General features: G+C 36.0%; 1 protein-coding gene across 1 annotated transcript in view; it reads left to right on the top strand.

The window, feature by feature from the left end:
• LOC149409824 (uncharacterized) overlaps positions 1-23,592 on the top strand; it is a 51,428-nt gene that overhangs the window by 4,034 nt on the left and 23,802 nt on the right. The window contains exons 2-5 of the mRNA XM_089649083.1: positions 2,770-2,936; positions 3,975-4,088; positions 5,422-6,063; positions 8,137-8,656. Coding sequence (XP_089505209.1) covers positions 2,770-2,936; positions 3,975-4,088; positions 5,422-6,063; positions 8,137-8,656 — 1,443 coding nt within the window. The remainder of the gene's footprint in view (positions 1-2,769; positions 2,937-3,974; positions 4,089-5,421; positions 6,064-8,136; positions 8,657-23,592) is intronic.

The raw sequence follows: 23,592 nt of genomic DNA, 5'->3' as shown, positions 1-23,592 counted from the left end.
GCGTTACGGAACAACTATCTTATTTGCATTTTTTCAAAATTACGGTACCCACCTGCATGAAGAAAGTTTAACCCCTCCTGCGCTTGAGGGTCATATATGACCGGGCGTCCATATTTTATAAAAGTATTTTTATCTTTTTTTCTCTCATGCGGAAATACATAGAAATTGTTCAAAAAGTCAAAATAAAAATAATACTAAAAAAACTTCCAGACTTCTCCACTGAACGCGTATTCGAAGAATTCAAAATTCCTAAATTTAAACACTTATTTATGACAAATTCAAGTATTCAAATTATTAAAGAAAAAGATAAATACTCATTCATAGCTGAAAATCGAACCAGACTTAAATATATATTTGCATGCCCTAAACTACACACTTCTTTTGCCCAGCACCATTATTATACCCACCAAGGAAAACATTTCTTTAATAAATTACCAGAAGAAATTAGAAGCATTTATGATAAAAAACAAATATTGAACTACCTATATAAAAAAATATTTTAGGGAAATCGTTAACAAAAAAACTGATTCCCCTAGTCTCACTTGAAAATCTCACAAATTATCTCACTACGTATACTCTATTTATCCTCCATAATATATATTTTTTCTTCGTTCCAAATACAATATTTTAATTTTGTAATTTTTTTTACTTTGTAAAATTCACCTTTCATTTCTCCATAATTTTAAATGATGGCCAAGAACAACCCTTGAAGGGTGAAAGCCAGAAATAATAGAAATAGCTAAAATTAATAATTCATATTTCGCGCCACTATCGTAACAAACTTCTTATTTTTTATTATATGAACGAGATAAAAGTGAAGGTACACTTTTCTTCATTTTCCCAAATATGGAGTTCTCTCAATTTTTCTACGATTGGAGTAAAAAATTAAGTAAAAATGTGGTTAGCGTTTTTGACAACATTTTTCACGTTTGATAATAAAATTTTATTATTTAGAAATAGTTATGTTTATTTTAAATGAATACACCGGAAAGATAATTTTATCTAGTTTCTAAAACAGTATTTGTTTTTACGGAAAATTAAAATATAAGATGAATACAGAGCATTTTAAATACACAGAAAACATTGCAAACTGAACAAATGTGATGAAAGTACTGAAGGGTTAAAAAAACAATTGTCATTGACAAATTGTATAGTTTCTTATTTAAAATAAATAATATTTTTTTGCATAAAATATATAATATTTATAATTAAATCCTACCTACGTACAAATAGTATGATTTGAGGGGAATTTTGGTTTTGATTTATTAAATAAAAAAAAAATTAGAAACATACTTTTTTGGATACGAGGTCTACTGTTCACAGAATAACTATTTTATCAAGTTATAAACATGCTACTGTAAATTAATTATGTATAAACACAATCTGAATGAAAATACTAAATATCTTATCTAATTCAGGAAATAATCGACAAAAACAAAACATGGAATAATGTTGCTTGGCACTGCTTCTTGCAACATTCTTCCTGATATTTTTTTATTATTTAATATTTGAAATTTTTTTTTTACATAGATAAGTATACAGGATATAAACAAGATATAAAACAATAGAAATTAAAGTAGCCTTTCCTCACCATAAAGAGACAATGCTCTCTTATTTCAAACATTTAAACGGGTGCCGGGTTGACTCTCGCAACAGCTTCTTAAGTTTACGGGCTTTCATGAGGCCTACCCGCGTACACGTTTGAAATACTAAGAAGAACGTTGCAAGAGACAGCGCCAAGCAACTTTATCCTCTGAGTGGCGCCAGTGAGCGAATTTTAAATGCTAATAAGAGATTTTTTTTCTTAGTGTTATAGACAGCTTGATCTTGGCATTGGCAATGATATATCGCCAAATCACTTAACGATTTTGGTTGCTTGCAATGTAATTCAACGCACCCTCAATTTATTATTCTTCTTTCTCTAATGACTTCAGGGTATCCCGCACAGTCGGTCGATAAAACACTTCGTCAATATGATATTGACTATAACCGTCATCTATGGTCAGTCGACGATATTTGAGAGCACGTCGTCGCTGTCGATTTTAACACGGCCTCCAAGGTTAAAATAATATTGTTCATTATGCAAAATATCTGTCTTATTACTGAATGTAGGTGAACTAACCAATCTCTTAGAATTGAAAGAAATCGTATACATAACCATAGACTTAATTAATTCATCTAAGACACAATCAATTGATTCCGTTCCAGCTTGAAGAAACTAAAGTTGTTCATACATCACTAGTTCTGACTAAACACCTCATTAACTAATTGACTCCCTTTTTAATGTCAAAAAGTACATGCGTACTGCAAATATATTTTAAAGTTAGTATTTCAATTCGACATTGTCAAGTGTTGACATGTAGCTGTTTGAAGTTTAGGAATATCAATCCATTCAGATCCGCTAGTGTTGCCATCGTGTAACGATTTCTTATTTATTTTGTGTCAATATTGGTTCGACTATCGACAGCGCAACCGTGCTAGTCATATCGATATAAAATCGTTGGAAGTTGAGCCTGTCGATCCGATATTGTATAGTCCATAGGCCTTACTTGACCGGTAAATGTTTCAATTTGGCGCTATTAATTTTTGCCATTTAATATAAATAAAAAAGAAGTCGGTGACACCCTAGGAATACTTAATGCCATATCTCTGCAACATACTGAGATATGGAGTCGAATTATTGTAAAAGTTACTGAATAGGTAATGGTTTATATGAGCAAGTATTGAATCAATATCATCTTATTGAAAACAATCTTCCCTTTCCTTTAGAATCGGCCATAGCGGAGGCCGTGAGGATATCCCGCGAGGGGGCGCTCCGGCCCGCTTCTATCGTGACCCTGGGCCCCGCGCGGGCCAGGCTGGTCAACTACCTCCTTGGAGAGAGCCTCCTTCCCACCAGGAACCCCGCGCTGCCACCCACAAAGGGCTGGAGATGGGTGAGTCTACCTTTGTTAATTGTTTTATCTAGAATGATCTCTGATCTGGAGCCCCAAAATATTTGATAAACCTGTTTGATTCTGTGTAAAGGAGGGCAATCCGTCTGTTGTTAACGGACTGATTGCCATCTCTAATGCACAGACACACTAGACATGTTAAGCCTGTTCTGCAGGTATTTTAATGGAGTCTGTTCGGAGGAGTTAGCAGCTTTGATCCCCTATACACCTGTGTACGTACGCAAGACTCAACAGACATGATCGGAACGGTTGTTGTTATGAATCGTTTTTGTCAGCTCCCATGTGGAACGACCTACCGGCATCTATTCACATTCACTTGTAGCATCCCCAAAGATGACATTGTCAGAGGCAGTGAGGACATTTAAACCCTTGTTTTTGATGACTTTCTAAGCTGTTGGTATAGGGTTTGCAATAAGAGGTGTTATTTTGATATTCAAAGAGCTATCGAGAGATGATTAATGATTTTTTATGGCCGGAATTGGATGGTATTGATCTAGACAACGTTTACTTTCAACAAGACGGCGCTATGTGCCACACAAGCAACGAAACCATTGATCTTTTACGGGAAAAGTTTCCGGACCGTGTTATCTCTTGAAGAGGTGATCACAATTGGCCACCGAGATCTTGTGATTTAACACCTTGCGACTTCTTCCTTTGGGGCCACGTGAAAGAGAAGGTCTACGCCAACAGCCCAGCGTCGATTCAATACCTCAAAGATGGAATTCGTGAGGCTATCGAGGATATAAGGCAGCCACTTTGCGATTTGGTTATGGAAAATTTCATGAAAAGGATATGGTCCTGTAGTCGTGGTCGTGGTGGTCATTTGACTGATGTTATTTTTCACTATTAACGGCATACTTTCCTCTTTATAATGAAATAAACATTCGATCATTTATATTAAAATATGGCATTTTTATTTGAATATCAAAATAACATCTCTTATTGGAAAACCCTGTAGTTTCCATCCTCTGCTAATCTGTTATTATAAAGTTATGACTGGAGCATGTTTTTTTGTTTCAGTTGAGACTGAAGCACGGTCCAAGGAGACAGATCCGACTGAGCCTCGGAATGGACTTTGAAGTTGTTGAACCAAATTTGGCCTTGGATTCCAATTGGGATCATATACCACACAAGGTTTGAGCGATTCCTTCTACTAATACACTCAGCATCAATGCTTTTAGTTTTTACAATGAGCACATCAAATTGCTGATTATTCTCTTCACTTGAAGTATGTACCGCTTTTGGATAGCTCTTGGAATATACTGGAAATATTTCTGGCCGCGAGTTTCTTTGATGGAACTATGAGAGAATGCCACCAGAATAATCCTACAGAAATTCCTATCTTGGTCCTGGTGTCTTCAATGTTCCCTCTTTCTGCCAGCACGTAAAAAAAATCCACGGCGTATTGCAATTAACCCGGAATTGCACCTGTTATCAGAGGAGGCGCAGAAATTGTACTGAGGTTCTTCCCGTCTCCCAGTGACAAGGTAACACCAGGACGGGAAGGTAGGGAATAAATAAACTCTTGAAAAATAACAATTGGTTATATGCCCGAACATACCTTAACAAGGGGCGATTTTTGAATTTCGTAAATTATCATTTTTTGTATTATTATAATAAGTAACTTGACCAGTCAGTGGCTGAGTTGGCATCATGTTTGGGTCCCACCCAGGCATTGTGAGTTCAATTCCTCGACTTGTTAAGTCCTGTATCACGACTCAAGCAACATTTTCCGCTTACTTTTGGTGGTAGTAGGAGATTTTCAAAAATTGTCAGGATATTCGTGACCTGGAAATGATAGTCTTTCTTTTTTAGAGATATTCAAAAAAGGGTGAATGCAGGAAACTCCATCAATGGAGAACTATATGCGGTTGACGCTAGCAAAAAATTGTACATATATAGAAGCAAAGCTAATAGTCCACAATGTAGTACTGGTACCTACCCTGATGTATGGCAGCGAAGCATTCAACTGGCAGAGGAAGGATGAAAGTAGACTGACTTGAAAGCTGTAGAAATGAGATCCCCGAGGCGTGTGTGTGGTAAAACCTTGTATGATCATGTGAGAAATGTGGAGATTCTCACAGAATGCAAGGCGAATGAATGTAAGTGTAATGAGTAAGATTAAGAAAGGGGCACTTAAATGGTTTGGGCATGTAGAGCGAATGAACGAAAAAAGGCATGTCAAGGGTCTGAATAACAGAAGAGTATGTAGGAGACGATGTATGAATGTGAATGAGGCAAGGAGTGTGTGCCAAGACCGACTTGTTCGGCAGTCCGTCCTCTCTGCCTACCTCTATGGAGAAACGGTGTGAGGGTTAGTTAGTTAGTTAAATTTTCTCCACTGGCTGCGGTCCTTCACCATTCGCCTCAGTCCTTCCCGTCTTGCTCCAATCCTCTTCCAGGCAGTCTATGCTCCTCTTCCTCGATCTACTTCTGGTGTTATTTATATTCAATGTCTTATTTTCAGGACCTCAAACGAATTGACACAATGGATCTCTCGACAGTTATGGATATCGAACTTTGCAATCCATTTCTAGAAAACAGCGTGCAAATCCTCGTACCGCCCGACTTGGGAGAACTCTCGCTAGACAATAAGACCCCCTACGACTTTACCCACGAATCCACAATTAAAGATTACGAGACTTTTTACGCTAAGCGGGGAGCGCTTCTAGAGAATGTCTATCCCATAATCGTATATGCGATAGATGAATTAGGGCCTATAGGCTCGTTGGACAAGAGAAAAACAAAAATTAAAATAGATCATTTTTCAAATTTAAAACCGACACCAGAAAAACGTAACCGTTCTGATTCAAACCCAATTCTGCATGGATCTAAAAGCTTTTTGAGTCGGTTCAAAGATTTCGTTATAAGAAAAGACGAATTGAACGCTGGAGTGGAGGACTGTGATATCGCATCGGCGAACTTTTTCGCACAAGGCAAGAGAGGCAAGGAGGTTTGCGGGGATAACTCTGAAAGCGTTGGGAATTTTTTCAAGACAAAACGCGAGACAAAAGCCATGAAGGCTGAAAGAAAAAAGAAAGAAAAAGTTGAAGAGAAGTTGAAAATTGAAAGCGAACTTGTTGAAAGCTACAGCGGACTCAGTGAAGAGGTTTGGAATTTTTATTGTTGTTATTAATATCTATCAAATCTTTTAACTACCTTTTAATCATCTTTATCTTAACTATTGTATAACTATCTATCTTCTAACTATCTATTATAAATACTAGTATTTGTTGTGTAGTTATAACTTTCTTGTAACGGTCTTTTAACAATCTTTTATCTAGCTTTTAACTATCTTTGAACTGTCTTTTGACTATCGTTTATCTATCGTTTAACTATAGTTCAACTATCATTTAACTATCGTCTAACTATCGTCTAACTATCGTTTAATAAACATTTAACTATCGTTCAACCATCGTTTAACTATCGTTTGACTATCGTTTGACTATCGTTTATCTATCGTTTAACTATAGTTCAACTATCATTTAACTATATAGCAACTATTGTCTAACTATCGTTTAACTATTGTTTAACTATAGTTTACTATCGTTTAACTATCGTTAAAACTATTGTTTAACTATCGTTTAACTATAGTTCAAGTATCATTTAACTATCATTTAACTGTATAGTAACTATTGTCTAACTGTTTCAAGACGACTTTTGTGTAATGAGTTTGGAAGGATAATTTTTGTCTTAACGAAGTTAACCAGGATAATAAATATAGAAAAGTAATTTCAGGAAATAACTGATAGTTGAACGGTTTTTCAGTATGTTTTACAGCGATGGGACATATTGTCTCTTCAGTCATCAACGATGGGAATTATTGGTCCCTTTAGGGGGTATTTCACTATCTCTGATTATGTTCTGACCAAGCACTAATCCGCGGAATAGTCATTTTTTCGTTTTCACTATATCTGAATAACGCTAACGCTCGGGTTAAAGTTAGATTTGACTAATCAGTGCTCGAACTTTACGTTAGGCGCTATTCCTCGAATCAAAGATGGCGTCAAAACATTCCGAGTTTAACAGCTGAGAAGTGAGTCGAATTTTGTAGAATGAATTTGAATGCTTGTATGATCCATCCTGAATTATTTGATTGTGTTCAAAATAAGAAACAATGTATTAATTCGACACGAATCTATCTAAAATGACCTGATAATCAACATAACATAACCAAACAAATGCACACTTCGCGGTGTACGGACTGTGACACATGACAGCCGTGGCAGTAGATGGAATAACTGCAAACATTTTGCGATGTTGCCAGACTATTTCGAGTGTTATCTATCCGGAAGCTAGAAACAATGGTGAAACGGTCGCCGTTGAATAACGAAGTTATTCTGATCTTTAAATCCAGCCAACGGATAGCTAGTCAGATATTTAGCCCGACATAGTGAAATACCCCCTCAGTCTTGGAATATACATATATGGGCTGTGCCAACAGAAGAAAAAACGTTTATTGTTTAATTATTATCTTTATTTGTTATAATAAAAAATTAATATAATAACAAATTTTATGTGTGGCAAGGTGTAAAGCAATTTTGTGAAGGTGTCGCTTCATCCTGACATGTGAGAAAAAGTGGAAAATTACAAGACTAACGGGACCTACGGTCTCAGTCAAACATTATGTATAAATTTTTCTGTAAAATGGCAAAGTAACATTGTAATAATGTCGATTCTTTATTCAAAAACAAATTTCACAACAAATGAACATTCGTATCTATTATTTTCTCTATTTTCTTAGCAGCCCAAACAATCCTGTCATACACGCTTACTTTCAACAGCCAGGCAGGCATTTTTACCTGACTATATATAAAGAAATAACTATAAACGAACGACTGGTTTCATACGTTTCAATACAAAAACTGTGCACAGTGTTCCCTTCAGTCACAACGAAACTTCACCGGGACATATATACCGTTAGTCTTGAAACAGTTAACTACCTTTTGACTATCATTTAACTATCTTTTAACTATCTGTTAACTATCTTTTAACTATCTTTTAACTATCTATTAACTATCTATTAACTATCTTTTAACTATCTTTTAACTATCTTTTAACTATCTTTTAACTGTCTTAAATATCTTTTGACATTCTTATTGGTTGGCTATCATCATGACAATCCTTACTCTGCAGACGACAGTCCTTCAGCTTAGTGTGATTTTATATTTTGGTATTTCAGAATCTCCTGGACTTGCGACAAATATACGAACTCCACCCCAACTCCCAAGTATTATTCGTCCTGTTCTCGGACAGCGTTGAACAAGCCGAAAACAAAAATTTAAATTTACGACTCATTCCGAACGTGAAAGTCACGCCGGAAACCGACACGACCAGCAAAAACGGAGACTCGAACCCGGCGTCTCTGGAAAACTATTCGCTAACGCCGAACGAATCTCCCTTCTCCATGGACAATATATACGCAAAATCGGCAGATTACGCTACGACTTCTGAATATTCGTCCGTTTCGCCGATGTCAGACTCATTGCTGAGTCGCAATAACGATTTCAGTCAGCGGCCCACGAAAGACGGCAGAGATTTGAAAATGGAACCGTGCATGGAAACGGATGAGAAGTTTACCAGTTCAGTTAATAGCGGGGATTCGATTGTGTTTCAAATGGAAGAAGAAGGTTATAAGGACAAGTTGTTGGATAAGCAGAGAACTTTTTTGGCGTGCCTCGTGGAACAACTTGCACTTATGAGTAAGTGATTTGTACTTTTACTACCTGGATATAATAGTCAAATTTTTCCCAATGCAAAATTCAGTGATCATTAATTACAACATTAACACAAACTAAATATATAAGCATCATTTTTCAATCAAAACTTTCATTTGTTCATTTCTAACAAAGGCTTACAAATGTTGACAGGCATTGACAACTAAAATTCTTACATTTTATAAGTTGTAACCCAAGATAACAAAACTGTTTTCATTGTTTCATTGTAATTACACTTTCGTCGAGTGAACTACGCAATAAAACACAATAAATAAATCAAAAATATTTAATTAAGATAGTAAGGTAAATAATGAACAAATTAATATCAAAATATCAGTCTACACAGTGACCACACATGTCAACATTATGTGGACCACAAATAGCCTTTCTACATCTGGTGCAACGGTGTTTGGTCATCCTCTGGGCCTTGGATGGACACAGGTAGCTAATTTAATGCACGTTTAACGTAGATAGAACTGGAGCTTCTATTGTAGAAGATTCGCCAACATTAACAATAAATATAAGAATATATGAATGTACCTTAACAGTAAAATTGTTTTTATAACTAAAGTTTCATCCAGCGGACTACGAGATGGTCATAGGACACGTCCTAGTATGCGTGTGGCTGCAATCGCGTCACGTGCTGCACTGTTTACTCAAATTAGGAAGGTAATGAAAGAGTCAAGGTCGGGGAGCGGGGGGAAGTAGTTGATTTCGATTTTCGCCGAGTAGCGCGTCGTCGCCTCGACGAGCGATTAGTTATCTAGCGTTAAATTGGGTATTCCAGCAATTTTGATGAACTAAAATAGTCATTAAAATTATATAAATATGCTTAGATTGTTACAAGAATTGACAGAAGGATTTTCACTGGCTTGGTATCTTTCAAAATCACGTGTCACTGTGTTCGTTCACGCTTATCTCCGAAACCGCCTGATCGATTAAAATTAAATTTTGTGAATTTGTATGGCTGGTTCCAGCTTGTAATATAGGATACTTTTGGATCCGATAGGTGGCTCTGATGTCATGATCAAAAATTTGTCTTAGGAAGCCTAAAATCTTAGCAGCTTCTCGTAGGATAGCCATGGACTGTACTATTAATACTAACACTTTTTAACATACAATCTGGTAATATTTTATTTTTTAACTTGTATATAAAGACTAGGGTATAATAGACCAAACTTTCCAACCGTAAAAGTACAGTGAACACAACGATTTCTACGAGACCATATAAGCGAGAAATAATTAACTAAAAAATCTGCCTCAACACAGGTTCGCCTAGCGAGGCGGGTTATGCAAAACTTAAAATATAGTATATTATGCCATATCTATGTAACTGTCTTATATACATTTTTACTTTTTCTTCTATTAGAAACTGTTCTATTATTGCAACATTAGTTTTTCAACAATGTCATTGTTACTAACTTACATATAGGTATTTTACTTACTAATGATATATTATGTATTCTGTAATTTTTTTTTGATGAAATAAATAAATTTAATCTAAGCTGTTCCCAAATTGACTCTGCAGGTATAAAATGTTTCCTCGCGAAACCGATAAAATTACCCCGAGGGGTGAAATACAATATTATTATCGTGTTGTTGTTTATTTGTGTGGTTAATTGAACTCCAATGAATCACAATGTCCACGGCCTTTATTTAATTATCTTCTTATCACTTTCACGTCCTTCGAGAGATGTATTTATCACAAGCTCCGTAAAAACATTTCATTATTCGGTTATTTCCTGATATTTCTGGTTTTCCACTAAACATGGCTGGATGTCCCCTTTCTTCCACTGCAATAAATTGTAGATAAGAAAAGAAATTATGTATTAAACAGAGATATTTACAACGCTCTATTTTGTCTTAATGAATTCATAATACGGAACAAACGGCGCGGTCGAGGGGTAAGGCTCTCGATTAGCAAGCTGGAGGTCGCGGGTTCAAATCCCCGCCTGCGCAAGTAAATTTTATTTGATTAATTTATTGTTATTTCACAAATTACTCATTTGTAATAATATATAGTTTATTTGCGGCACGTTCCAGAGTGGAAGATGCTCTCAGTATTGCCCTGGTGTAATAAGATCACCATTCAGAATTGAACCTTTGCTTGAATTGGCTTTGGCCGTGTTTGGTGACCAGATCTGAATAGCCAGGTACTTCCCCACCTTCCTCACAACATACCATGCTATAATCTAACTGGCGTCAAACGGTTGGGTGCAGTAGAAACTCTTGCGCAGTTTCACATAAAAAAAATTGCATCTTGTATTATTTTTGATAGTTAAATGAATGTGCCTTAAAACTTCAGCCGTAGTCGTCATCATGACTTGTTCAAGATACCACACGGCAGAACACAGTTCTAGCACAACATAGCATGACACGAGGAATGGTGCTGTTGAATGAAATATATGAAACAATGGATGCTTTTAATTCCTCTTTAATTTAATTTAATATAACTTAATAGTCTTAGTCTAGACCAGTGGCGGCCGCTGCCCTAAAAAGGTGGTGGTTCACTGACAATCCAAAATAAAAACAATATGACAAAAAGATGGGTAAAAATATTTATTCCACCTACCTTATTTGTAGATAAGGTCTATTCTACGTTGTTTGTGAAGAGCAAAAACTTCCATCACTTTTGAAGTGAAATTTGGGATTGTTTGCAAAAATAATTTTTCAATACTAAGTACAGATAAAGCATTCAAACGGTCTTAACTCATCGTGTTTCGCAAGAATGATTTAATTCGTTTTAGGGTAGAAAAACACCTTTCGCTTTCCACAGATGTCATAGGTATTGTACATATTATTTTTAAAAGCTTCACACACTCCGAAAACGACTCGACTAAATTATTTTTATAAAAAAGTTTGCCACTGCACCATCGGCGTTAGAGAAATCATCTCTCCCGTATATAGCACATAGTTCATTTTTCAATTTAAATTTATCTAAAAAGATGTACGTGTTCACTGTTTCATTGAAATCACTTTGAGGAAAGTTTTCTTTATATTGAGTAAGTGTTCACAATCAAATAATTTTGATGCTAATAAATGGTTAGTAAACTCGAATCTGTCTTTGATCTGTTGTAAGATAATATCACATACTTCGATGCAAGTTGCATAGGTCACCGTTTTATTTCTTTTTGCTTTGGGCTCACCTGTTCGGTCTATGGAATCACGAACTGTCTGAATGCATTTTTCAATTAATATTATAATTAATAATTTATTTTCGAACAAACTGTTATTATTTCTTATATATTCAACACTGATTACACTCATTTTTATTTCTTATAAAGTTACAAATTAAAAGGATTAAGTTAGCTTGATTACATTACTCGATAAATCAATACCAAAACAATGACAATAATTACGTCACGGCTCACGATAATGACGCTAACTGATCTGTGATCTATTGTCCACTATCGATGAAGTTCGAAGTTCGACAAACTTCGGATGTATTTGGATAACCTCGGGTCAAGGTTCATCGATCGGTAATCTTCGGCAATGATCGGGTTATGTCGGCTGCGTGTGTCACACGAGAATCAGCTAATTCCTGGTACAAATGGCTAGATTGACGAGCTTGCAGTGTTTTAAAAAATACATACAAAAACGTATTTTCGTCCATTTGCAAATCAGTGCACACGGCGGATTCGAGCGCCGCGCAGCGGCCATACTTTATACTTGGAGAGATTAAAATCGCTCTCCCTGACAATATTCATTGCATTGTATTGGTAAGTAATATTTTAAAATGATTTTTATAGATTTTATAGACTTTATAGACTTCAGTAAGATATTATAAATTAATTTTAGCCATTACAATTTAGATAGTGCTGCACACGAACGCACTATGCGACCAGCCGCCACTGGTCTAGACTTTATTTGTATAATTATCTTCCCAGATGTTTTTTTTTCTATGTTTTTATTTAGTAAATTTAACATTTTTATATCCAGTATAAACCTTTTAACTCATTTCTATGACATTAAGGACACTTTACAATACATCTAAAACTTATACTTTATCATATTTAGGCATAAACCACGAAAAGCAGCAAGGCTTTTAGCTTCTTTAACATCTGTCGATAATTCTTTAAAATAGAGATTATTTTGGGTTCCCGACAAATTTGTTTTAGGAAGTCTAAAATCTCCACAGTTTCTCGTGGGGTAGCCATGTAATCCGAAATTAAAATTAACATTCACTAAACATGTATTTTGGGAGTATCTTATTTTTTAGCCTAAATATACATATATATAAGTATTGTAAATTATTCACTGTCTCACACTTAACGTTCATAGATTTTTCTTGCATAATATCTTAAAATACCTACTACAATTCAATACTGCTCGCATACCTCTGAGCAGCGTCCTCGTGTGGAGTCCAGAAGCCTCCAGTCAGTTTGTAAGGCTGATCGGCTCGTGTAGGCTTCTTTCGTATCACGACAAGGATTGGCTTGCCGTTGAGATAGATGGAGGTTCGCTTCTCATTAAAAACACTTGTGTTTTTGGTTAATATGTTTAATATGTAACACAGAAGAGGGTAGACATTAAACCGAGAGAGAGAAGCGAGAGTTGGATGAGAAAGGTAATGTAAAATTGAATGCTAATAAGAATAAAACAAAAGATCTCGATCACAACAAACTATATAAAACAAAACACTAATATTTGACGTGAATACAGACACAAGATATTATAGATGCGAAATTAATGACAATATTACACTATGACGTGCCATAGACAAAAAGATTTAATATAAAAGGTGGCACAGACAGAAAAAGATAATGTAAAAGGCTCTACACATCGAGATTATAAAATGAAAAAGTGAAAGAGTTTAGGCTTGAATAAAGTTAAATAAAAAAGGACAATCACAAGATACGACGCGCAACATACTCCCGGCTTTGACAAACTAAGTTTGTTAACAAAATCATGATGAAGTCGATGAAAGTAAAGTTCACTGGGTTTCACTATGGAGAATGTCACTGGAGAGTCATTGCATAAATTTCACTGGAGAAAGTTGTAGGAAAGTCACTAAGGTGACAGAGATGATGATGATGCTGATGACGATGATGATGTTGTCTGGTCAACGGGTAGTAGACAGAGCCGGTTGACAGCCCTTGTTACTGTCGATTTAGAGGTAGCGACAGTAGCTGCTCGTGTGATGCCATCAGTGCCAGGGTGTAGTGTCAGAATGCGACCAAGAGCCCACTTGGTAGGAGGTAAGTTATCCTCAAAGAGCAGTACCAAGGAGCCTGGTTGCAGCACGTCTGGGGTTTTGGTCCTCCATTTAGCTCGTTCCTGCAAGAGAGTGAGATACTCCTTAGACCACCTTTGCCAAAAATGTTGAACGAGCTGAGTGGTTCGTTCAAATCTGGAGAGCCTTCCAGAATTCGTAGCGGTCAGGTCCAGTTGAGGTGCAGCAACCAAAGATTCGCCAATAAGGAAGTGACCCGGGGTGAGAGGAGTGAGGTCAGATGGATCGGTGGAAAGGGGGGTGAGCGGACGAGAATAGAGGCATGCCTCGACCTGCGTTAAGACAGTATACAGTAGACATGGGCAGATTCATTCACAATAATGAATCAATTCAGTCTTATTCACCTGGTCAAGTGAACTAATTCATTAAATTCATTCATTTAATTCCTTCATTCGACACTTCATTTTGGTTTTGTACCTAGATTGCTCACATTTAGGAAACTTAAAGAAAGCAATAATGAACCATTTTTTCGCATTCACATAAATGTGTTCGTTTTGAAAAAAACATTTTAAATAAACACCCAAAAAATATCAAATATAGGGATTTATTTTGTACATTGCAGAAGTACATTTATAACTTTACTTAGAAAACCTGTATTTGTAAGCTTTACACTTTATAGCACAGAGTTCTTAAAGCGAGGAGAGCTTTGGAGTAACTTAAGTAAAAAAAGATATGTCGTTCCACAAAATAAACATGTTACAAACTTTTTAATAAATATGTTATTTTAGAAACAAAAATTAAAAGTAATTTTACAAGTCACTAATAAAATCGTTAAAATGGGTGCCGCAAAGGAAACGGAAGGCGCAGGGCGCTGGACCTGGAGAGGAATAGTCGGATGTTTATTTTTTAACTGCCATTTCTAAATTGTGGAGCAATGCATCCCTCCATCTACTTCAGAAAAGTAACACCAAAGTTCTATCCTTTTTCTGGAAGACATCTTGGCTATTCAATATGTTGCTTTTTCCTATAAAAACGAAGGTAAAACATCATTAAACGATACCAAAAATAAAAAGTTCCACTCGATTTTTCTTTTTTTGCATAGAAAATTTTTGCTGGCAAACTGAATCCCAGAATAAAAATTATTATTATCTTTCTTCGTAAAACTATCTATATATTTACTACAAAAAGTAGGTACGTAGTATAACCTTTACATAAAAAATATATTATTTTAGGGGCAATGAGATACGTTCTTAAAGCAATTATAAGAACTATATTATTATTATCCCACTTTTGTTTAACCGATCCGTTCACCTGGAATAAGCTTCAACCACATATATATTATATTTATTTATTTTAATGTTTGCAGATACTTACCTCAATGGTAATTTTAAATCCATGCGCCAAATAAAAACTGATTGAAAGTCTGAAATTGAGTGGCATACAATTCAGTACAAACATACAGAAATCAAAACAAATTACTTGTTATCATCACCCACAATTCGACAGTCAACCGATCTCGTTTTACGTCTACAAGTAGGCAGGTACATAAAAAACATACCTACTTATAAGAACAATAACGTAAACATCGTTTTGTTTCTAAGCGTATTGCATTATTTTCGCATGTGGAAAGGAGAAGAATACAGGAGATACTTTCGCTTTTTTACTAGAATTCAGATTCCGAAGTAGAAAGTTTTCACCTGACTAGGTACTAAATCGAAGGTTTAGCCACGCGGGAACTAACGACGAACCGATTGACAGCTGACATAGTGCAATGAATTAGGAACTTCTGACTAGTAAGTGTGTTGTGTCTATCTGCGACATTAATGAATTGCGTTCTTGCAGACGGTGCGGACGGACCTGTAACTAGTAAGGAAAGGGACTCGATTACGAATAGGGAATTGGGAACTCTGTCTCGAGTGTCACTGTCTCTGTCCTGTTTCACTTATTCCCTGAGATTGAGATTGAGCGAGTGCTTGTCCGAACAGACTCGGTACATGGGACATAGGATTTGTGTCACGACGCGTGACGTCACAACTGAAAACGGAATAAATTCGTTAATTCCTTGACTGGGGACTCGATGAAAAGAGTCTTTTGGATTACGGCGCGGGACGCGGGATACTAGATACGCGATTTAGTGCGACAGGGCACAGTACATATAAACTTCGCGGCGCGCCGCCATAGAACCGTAATAATATTTAATTAGATTTCTATGAAACACTATAATATTTAAATCATTTAAAGTGCACATCATTATTAATTATTACCTTATTATCATGAAATAATTTAATTGTAAAATGTTTAGAAAAAAATGCCAACGATAAGGAATTAAGATTCAATTCCTTTTGAAAATGAGAATAAGATCGATTGTGTTACAAGATTGAATTAATTCATGGAATTAATTCAATCAATTTTGCCCACCTCTAGTATACAGCTCCTCAAAAGTCAATGACAAGTTACGGAGAACTCTAGTCAAATGATGCTTGGCTGACTTCACTGCGCTTTCCCATAATCCGCCAAAATGAGGAGATCTAGCTGGAATAAAGTGCCATTGAATAGAATGAGAACCGAAAAAATCCGAAAATTCATTCTGAGTCGAAGAGTTCTGCAAAAAAGAGGTTAAGGACTTGAGATCATTTGAAGCTCCTGCAAAATTCCCAGCATTGTCTGAGTAGATATGAGCACATTTTCCACGTCGTGCGATAAAGCGATTGAAACATTTGAGGAAACCCGTAGTAGATAAATCAGTAGCAAGCTCAAGATGAACTGCCTTGGTAGAAAAGCACACAAAGATACACAAATAAACCTTGAGAGTTGTTTTACTACGAATATTTCCAGATTTAATGTAATAAGGTCCTGCGTAATCAACACCACACGTAAGAAACGGGCGTGTTGGTTGCAGTCTAGACTGCGGTTGGTTCCCCATTAATGGTTGAATTGTTGTAGGTTTTGACCTGAAACAAACTATACATTTACGAAGAACACTACGTATGGTGCGTCTTCCACAGAGTGGCCAAAATTGTAAACGAATGGATGCGAGTAACGCTTGTGGTCCAGCATGTAATAATTGACGATGGAAATGATTTATGATTAGGTTAGTAAACTGGTGATTGGAAGGTAAAACTACAGGATGTTTTTGATTATAGGTGAGGTTTGCATTTGATAGACGTCCACCAACGCGCAGTACGTTCTCCGAGTCTAAAAATGGGTTCAATGAGAGAAGTTTACTATTTGACAAAAGACATTTTGACTGTAATGCCTTTATATCTGATGCAAAGCATTGCCTTTGAACTATTTTAACAAGTGTTGTCATTGCAGTAGTTAGTTCAACTACAGTTAGTGTGGTTGTTTGAGATTCAAACTTGCGGAGAGCATTAGTTTTGAAACGAATACAATAAGCTACTACTCTTTGCAATTTATGTAAAGTAGAATAACGATCAAAGATGTCAGTGTTATGTATTTGTGTTATGAATGCTTGAGTAGTGGTTTTCTGTTCCGGAAGTTCTGGTGAATCTGGGATGACGGTAGTTGGCCAATGTGTCTCATTTTGAGATAGCCATAGAGGACCATTCCACCAGAGGTTGCAAGATGCAAGATCCATTGGAGAAACGCCTCTAGATATGAGATCAGCAGGGTTTAGTTTGGTTGAAACATGTCTCCATTGTCCATGAGAGGTTGTGTCTTGAATCTCCGATACACGATTGGCGACAAAGGTTTTCCATCGTGCGGGCGATGCGGCGATCCACGCGAGAGTTATCGTAGAATCGCACCAGTAAGAGGTGGATCCTTGAAATGTTAATGAGTCTGTTACCTTCTTCATGAGTTGAGATAATAAAAGAGCTCCTGATAGTTCTAATCTAGGCAAGGAGATTTTTTTCAGAGGCGCCACTCTTGAGCGAGCGCATAGCAATCTGCAGATCCAGATGCCGTTTTCGAATGTCCGTATGTAAATACATGCTCCATATGCGCGTTCTGATGAATCGCAGAATCCGTGTAATTCAGAATATTCCTTAATTGTAGGTACATGTCTAGGTATAGATATTAGATTAATGTCTTTCAACTGATGTTGAAAGTTGAGCCATGAAGTTTGAATATGACTTGGAACGTCTGAATCCCAGTCAATTTTTAATTGCCATAAATCCTGGATGAAAAATTTTGCAGTGATATTTATTGGAGCAATTAGACCGAGGGGGTCGAATAGTTTTGCGATTTGTGACAAAAGATTTCTTTTAGTTATAGATGAATTTACAGATGATGTAGTAGGTTGATATCTAAGTGTATCCAGAGTAGAATTCCAACTCAGACCGAGTGTTTTGGAGGTTTCAGATTTTCCCAGTAATGTCGAATCGACAGACTGATTGAGGGATTTTTCGTCTGCGATGAGATTGTCGTCATTGGATTTCCATTTTCGTAGATTCATACAGGCAGAACTTAATATAGAATTTATACTATACTTGAGTTTTAGCGTTGTCTCAAAATCATTACTTCCTGTAAGGAGATCGTCGACGTAAAAGTCATGTAGGATGCGCTGACTTGCGTCTGGCGACGATTCTTGTGAATCCAGTGCTAGTTGCCGTAAACATCTTGTCGCTAAATACGGAGCAGATGCCGTACCGTACGTAACTGTGTTGAGTCTGAAATGAGACAATTTGTTTGAAGATGGATTTGACCAAACAATTCTTTGTAAATCACGATGTTTGGGAGTTATTAAGATCTGACGGTACATTTTTTCTATGTCCGCAGATATTACATATCTGTAAGTTCTGAAACGTAGGATTATTGAAAGGAGATCATCTTGAACGGTCGGTCCAACCATGAGGATGTTATTTAGAGAGAGCCCTGAGGAGGTTTTCGCAGATCCATCAAACACGACCCTCAGTTTGGTGGTTTCGCTGGATTCACGTAGAATAGAATGGTGAGGTAAGTAGAAATGATGGTTAGAGGATGAAGTGTTGTCCTTAATAGATATTTCAGACATATGGTTTAGGTGAATATATTCATTCAAGAATTCAGAGTATTGCAATTGTAGTGGAGGTGAGAGTTTCCGCTCAACGGAGAGCCATCGTTTTGTAGCTGCGTTTAGCGAAGAACCCAAGTCTTGTGGGTTTCCCTTGAGCGGAAGCTCCACGATGAATCTACCATCTTCATTTCTGTAATGTGTGTCAATGAAGTGTGATTTGACAGCCTTTTCTTCCAAGGACTGAGGTGGATGAGAAAGGTTTTCTTCCATATGCCAGAATTTAGCCATGAGATCATGAAGGGCATTGTTGTCTTTAATGGAAAATAAAGAAATACCTTCGTCAGCTGGTGTGTCGGTGTGTGTAATTACCCAGCCGAAAGCGGTTTGTTGAAGTTGCATTCCTGAGATGTTTGTTCGCCTTTGTTCTAGGCAACTCCAGAACATGTCGCAGCCAAGAAGGATGTCGATTGATGCAGGTTCATGATAGGTTGGGTCTGCTAGCTTCATGTGAGATGGGAGCGTAGCTGTTGCGTTGCTGGTGATTTTGTGTACTGGAATGTTTGGAGTAATTTCATTTAAACAGATGCAAGATAATTGTTTTACAAAACGCTTTTTATATTGTGAAGCAATGGTTATATTAGTTTTGAAATTACTGTTGAATGATGCGCCGGTTATTCCAGTAATTGGGCTATCTGACTTTATTAGCTGAACACCTAGATGCGTAGCTAATTTTGTGGTAATGAAGTTGCTTTGACTGCCAGAATCGAGTAAAGCTCTGGCCTGGATGAAATGTCCTTGCGCATTCTTCACATTGAGAATAACAGTAGATAGTAAGGCATGAGATTCGTTCGCCATGGATGTAGCGGAGATGATTGGACCTTGTTCAGATTCAGTTTGAACTTCTTTGTGAAACAGAGTGTGATGTTTTTTGTTACATGTTTTGCAACGGAATTTGCTTTGACATTGTTCATAAGAATGACCCTTTCCTAGACAGTTGTAACATAATTTAAAAGTCTTAGATGCATTTATTCTGTCTTGAAGAGTCATTTTCTGAAGTTTAGGGCATTGATAGATAGTATGATTTTCAGAACAGACATTGCAACAATAATTTGGAGATGTTACAAAAGTGAAATTTGGTTTTTTGCTATTAATGTTATCAGATTTATGAGCTGTTGCAGACGACTTTGGAATAGATTGAAGCATAATAGATTTATCGGTTAAAAACTTTATGAATGTTTCCATAGAATGAACGTAAGTATTTGGTTCAGGAATGGGAATTCGTTCCCACTCGCGAGATGTTATTGGATCAAGTTTTTTTGATAAATGATGAATTAGTAAGGCATCCCAATGTTCTGTAGGTAGGTTTAAATTTTCCAAAGCCCGTAAATTAATTAAAATTTGATCTAAAAAGGCTTGAATTTCTTTGGAAGATTCAAATTTAATGTTTGCAATATTGTATATGGCTTGGATGTGGTTTTGAATTATTAAGCGTTTATTTGCGTATCGATCTGTTAATAAATTCCATGCAATTTGATAATTATTTGATGAGATTTCCAGAGATGTTTAATAATTTGGAAGCGTTTCCGGTTAAGCACGATTTAAGATAGTGAAATTTCTGAATTGCAGATAATTCCTGATTTGTTTCAATTAATGATTGAAAAGATTCTTCGAAACAAGTCCACTCAGAGAATGTTCCGGAGAAAGTAGGTAGTCTCAAAATTGGTAATTGAATTTTGGAATTTATATTTTATTGTGATTGATGTGAATTAAGTTTGGAATCGCTCGTCAGACGCGATTTTGCTTCGGAGATGGCCTTGAAATACATTGTTTCAAAGCGATCGGTGTCATCATCCGAATCGAAATTCAAACTTTCATCACACATACTGATTTTAAGTTGAATTTCCATGAATAAGTCATGCAAAGGTTCGATTTTTGCCAATCGGACTTGGATGATTAACGGATCCGTTCGGTCTTCATCTAACAATGACTGAAACTTCGTTATCAGCCCTTTGATCTGACCTCTTCTGGCTATGAAAGCCTTCAGGTTGTCCGCCATTGTCAGATGACTAGAGATCCGTGCCTGTTATGATTGAGAAACAGCAAAAGTATTAACACAGTAAGGAGGGAAAGTTGAAAGGATTGACTTAATTTGGTGCTTGCTGTGATGATTGCTGATTTCTCCTGTGGTGGCCTGGGTGATGATTGCTGGTGCAATCCGGCGAAGGACCATGAGCAGCGTCCTCGTGTGGAGTCCAGAAGCCTCCAGTCAGTTTGTAAGGCTGATCCGCTCGTGTAGGCTTCTTTCGTATCACGACAAGGATTGGCTTGCCGTTGAGATAGATGGAGGTTCGCTTCTCATTAAAAACACTTGTGTTTTTGGTTAATATGTTTAATATGTAACACAGAAGAGGGTAGACATTAAACCGAGAGAGAGAAGCGAGAGTTGGATGAGAAAGGTAATGTAAAATTGAATGCTAATAAGAATAAAACAAAAGATCTCGATCACAACAAACTATATAAAACAAAACACTAATATTTGACGTGAATACAGACACAAGATATTATAGATGCGAAATTAATGACAATATTACACTATGACGTGCCATAGACAAAAAGATTTAATATAAAAGGTGGCACAGACAGAAAAAGATAATGTAAAAGGCTCTACACATCGAGATTATAAAATGAAAAAGTGAAAGAGTTTAGGCTTGAATAAAGTTAAATAAAAAAGGACAATCACAAGATACGACACGCAACAACCTCTATTTTGAATGATTTTCAATTAATTAATTAAAGTTGAGTGTCAGAACGAGCAAGAATGTACTATCCTTGGATTAATAATCTATATTAATATACCTATATTTCATAGCTCCATAGCTCATGATTCAGATATGGTTGAAAATATGTAGCTTATTTAACCGTTTGAGTGCCAAAAAAATTCATACAGTTGCTTGTAAAATGCCACCAAAAAAACATTATTTTTTATGAAACTATATATTTTTTTAAAACCCCACAAATTCTTTGAATTTTCAAGGATTTCGATGATTTTTTCGGTGTTTTATTAAAGAATATTGGTTTAGAATCACGCGGAGGAGGATCCCGAAGTCCAGGCGTTTCGAAAATATGAGAATTTTACGTACAGACGTACGCGCGAATCAGAACACGACTGACGCAATCGACAGAAATCGACGAACGGCAATCTTCGTTAAAACACAAATCGACGATTGGCACTCAAACGGTTAATTACCTTTAAATTCCATACAGAAAACTTGTTCAATTTTATGTTGTTAGACTGTTTGTCAGTTTTTCTAGCTTTTGAAACAGATGTCTGCTTTTAAGATTGAGTTTGTGAACAAAAAACCGTTCAGCCGTCCAAAATGGAAGAAAATTTCACCCTGATGAAAAACCACAATTAAGAGGAAGCTACAAGCAAGAAATGTGTATATTCTTGGCATACCTTATATTGTAGGTAATAGGCATACGGAGTCTAGAAACATTCGATTTCAAGCACAAAACTGGTTTTTATTTATTTTGTAAATAATTTTATAAGAAAGCAAAAAAGTTAATTAAGTGAATCTGTCACAGATAATTTAAAAGTTGTTCCTTTACGCGTTCATACATTTCTACTGAAAAAATATTTTTTACAGTAGTTTACATTTATATTTTTTTTGTGTAATTTTTTTTTTTATTTATATTCTACTTGAGCGAAACGATAGGAAAACTTTCAATTTATCTAAAGCATATTTTTTGGTATTCATAATGTACACCAATTCGTTATAAAGATTAATCAAAATAGTGATTTGGCATTATTAAGCTTCGCCTTAATTGCTTAATAGACTAAAAAAAAATTTATGTGTACACCACACTGCCGGAAGCCTGTAGGACTATGGCATCCCCAATTAGGATATGTTGTAAGGCTCATATAGATGGGAAAGATGAAGGTTGAAAAGTACCTGGCTATTCAGACCTGAATATCTTTTAAAAAAAAAATTATTTGATTTTAGTAGTTTGTACATAAAAGTTTACAAATTACTAATTAATCATAACTTATACTCTATATTTTCTTTTGCTTATTGTGGCTACCACAATGCATCTTGAATCTATTAATTGGTACAGACTTTAATGTTTCTGGAAGTGCATTATAATATTTCATCCCTTTGTATAGAATACTGTTTTGCGTATTGGCTTTGTCCTTTTTTGGTAGCCTGATTTCACTGCACGTCCTTGTGCTATGTCTGTGAATGTACTTGTTGTAATTTATATATAATTTTGTTTGTAAAGTATTTTAGTAACATGTTTTATATTATTTTATGCATAAATATCATCATGTTCAAGGTCTGATGTTTGGCTCTAGTTCTGTGATAAAAACTGAATAGCCAAAAAATACTTTCCAATCTTCATCTTCACCATCTCCTTCCCCTCCCCACTCCCTTCAGCCTTACAAACTTATTCCACCTGGAGTACCACTGGCCCTAGATGCTTAGGAGCAATTCAGATAAAAAACGATAGGCAATTTTGTAGAACATATATAAAAACATAATGAAGAGATATCGGACAACCGTTGTTGTGTTCCCACAAACAGTTCTCCAACTTGTCGTGGAAGGAGATTTTAAATAATAGGTTCTTTGTGTTAACACATTGTAGTCGGGCGCTTCAAACAATAGACTCTAGCCTATAGCGGGTGTTTTTCGCGATTAGCGCAAAAATATATCGCTTTCTTAAAATTGATACAATTTGTAAACCAAATAATATTTTCGATTGAAATTTTCAAAGAAATCATATATGACATTT

The sequence above is a fragment of the Hesperophylax consimilis genome, chromosome 29 (genome assembly GCF_061612785.1).
Source record: "Hesperophylax consimilis isolate HC1 chromosome 29, BYU_Hcon_1.0, whole genome shotgun sequence".
Taxonomy (NCBI): Eukaryota; Metazoa; Arthropoda; class Insecta; order Trichoptera; family Limnephilidae; genus Hesperophylax; species Hesperophylax consimilis.
Note: the sequence above shows the minus strand (reverse complement) of the source record. Positions and strands in the feature narration are given on the sequence as shown.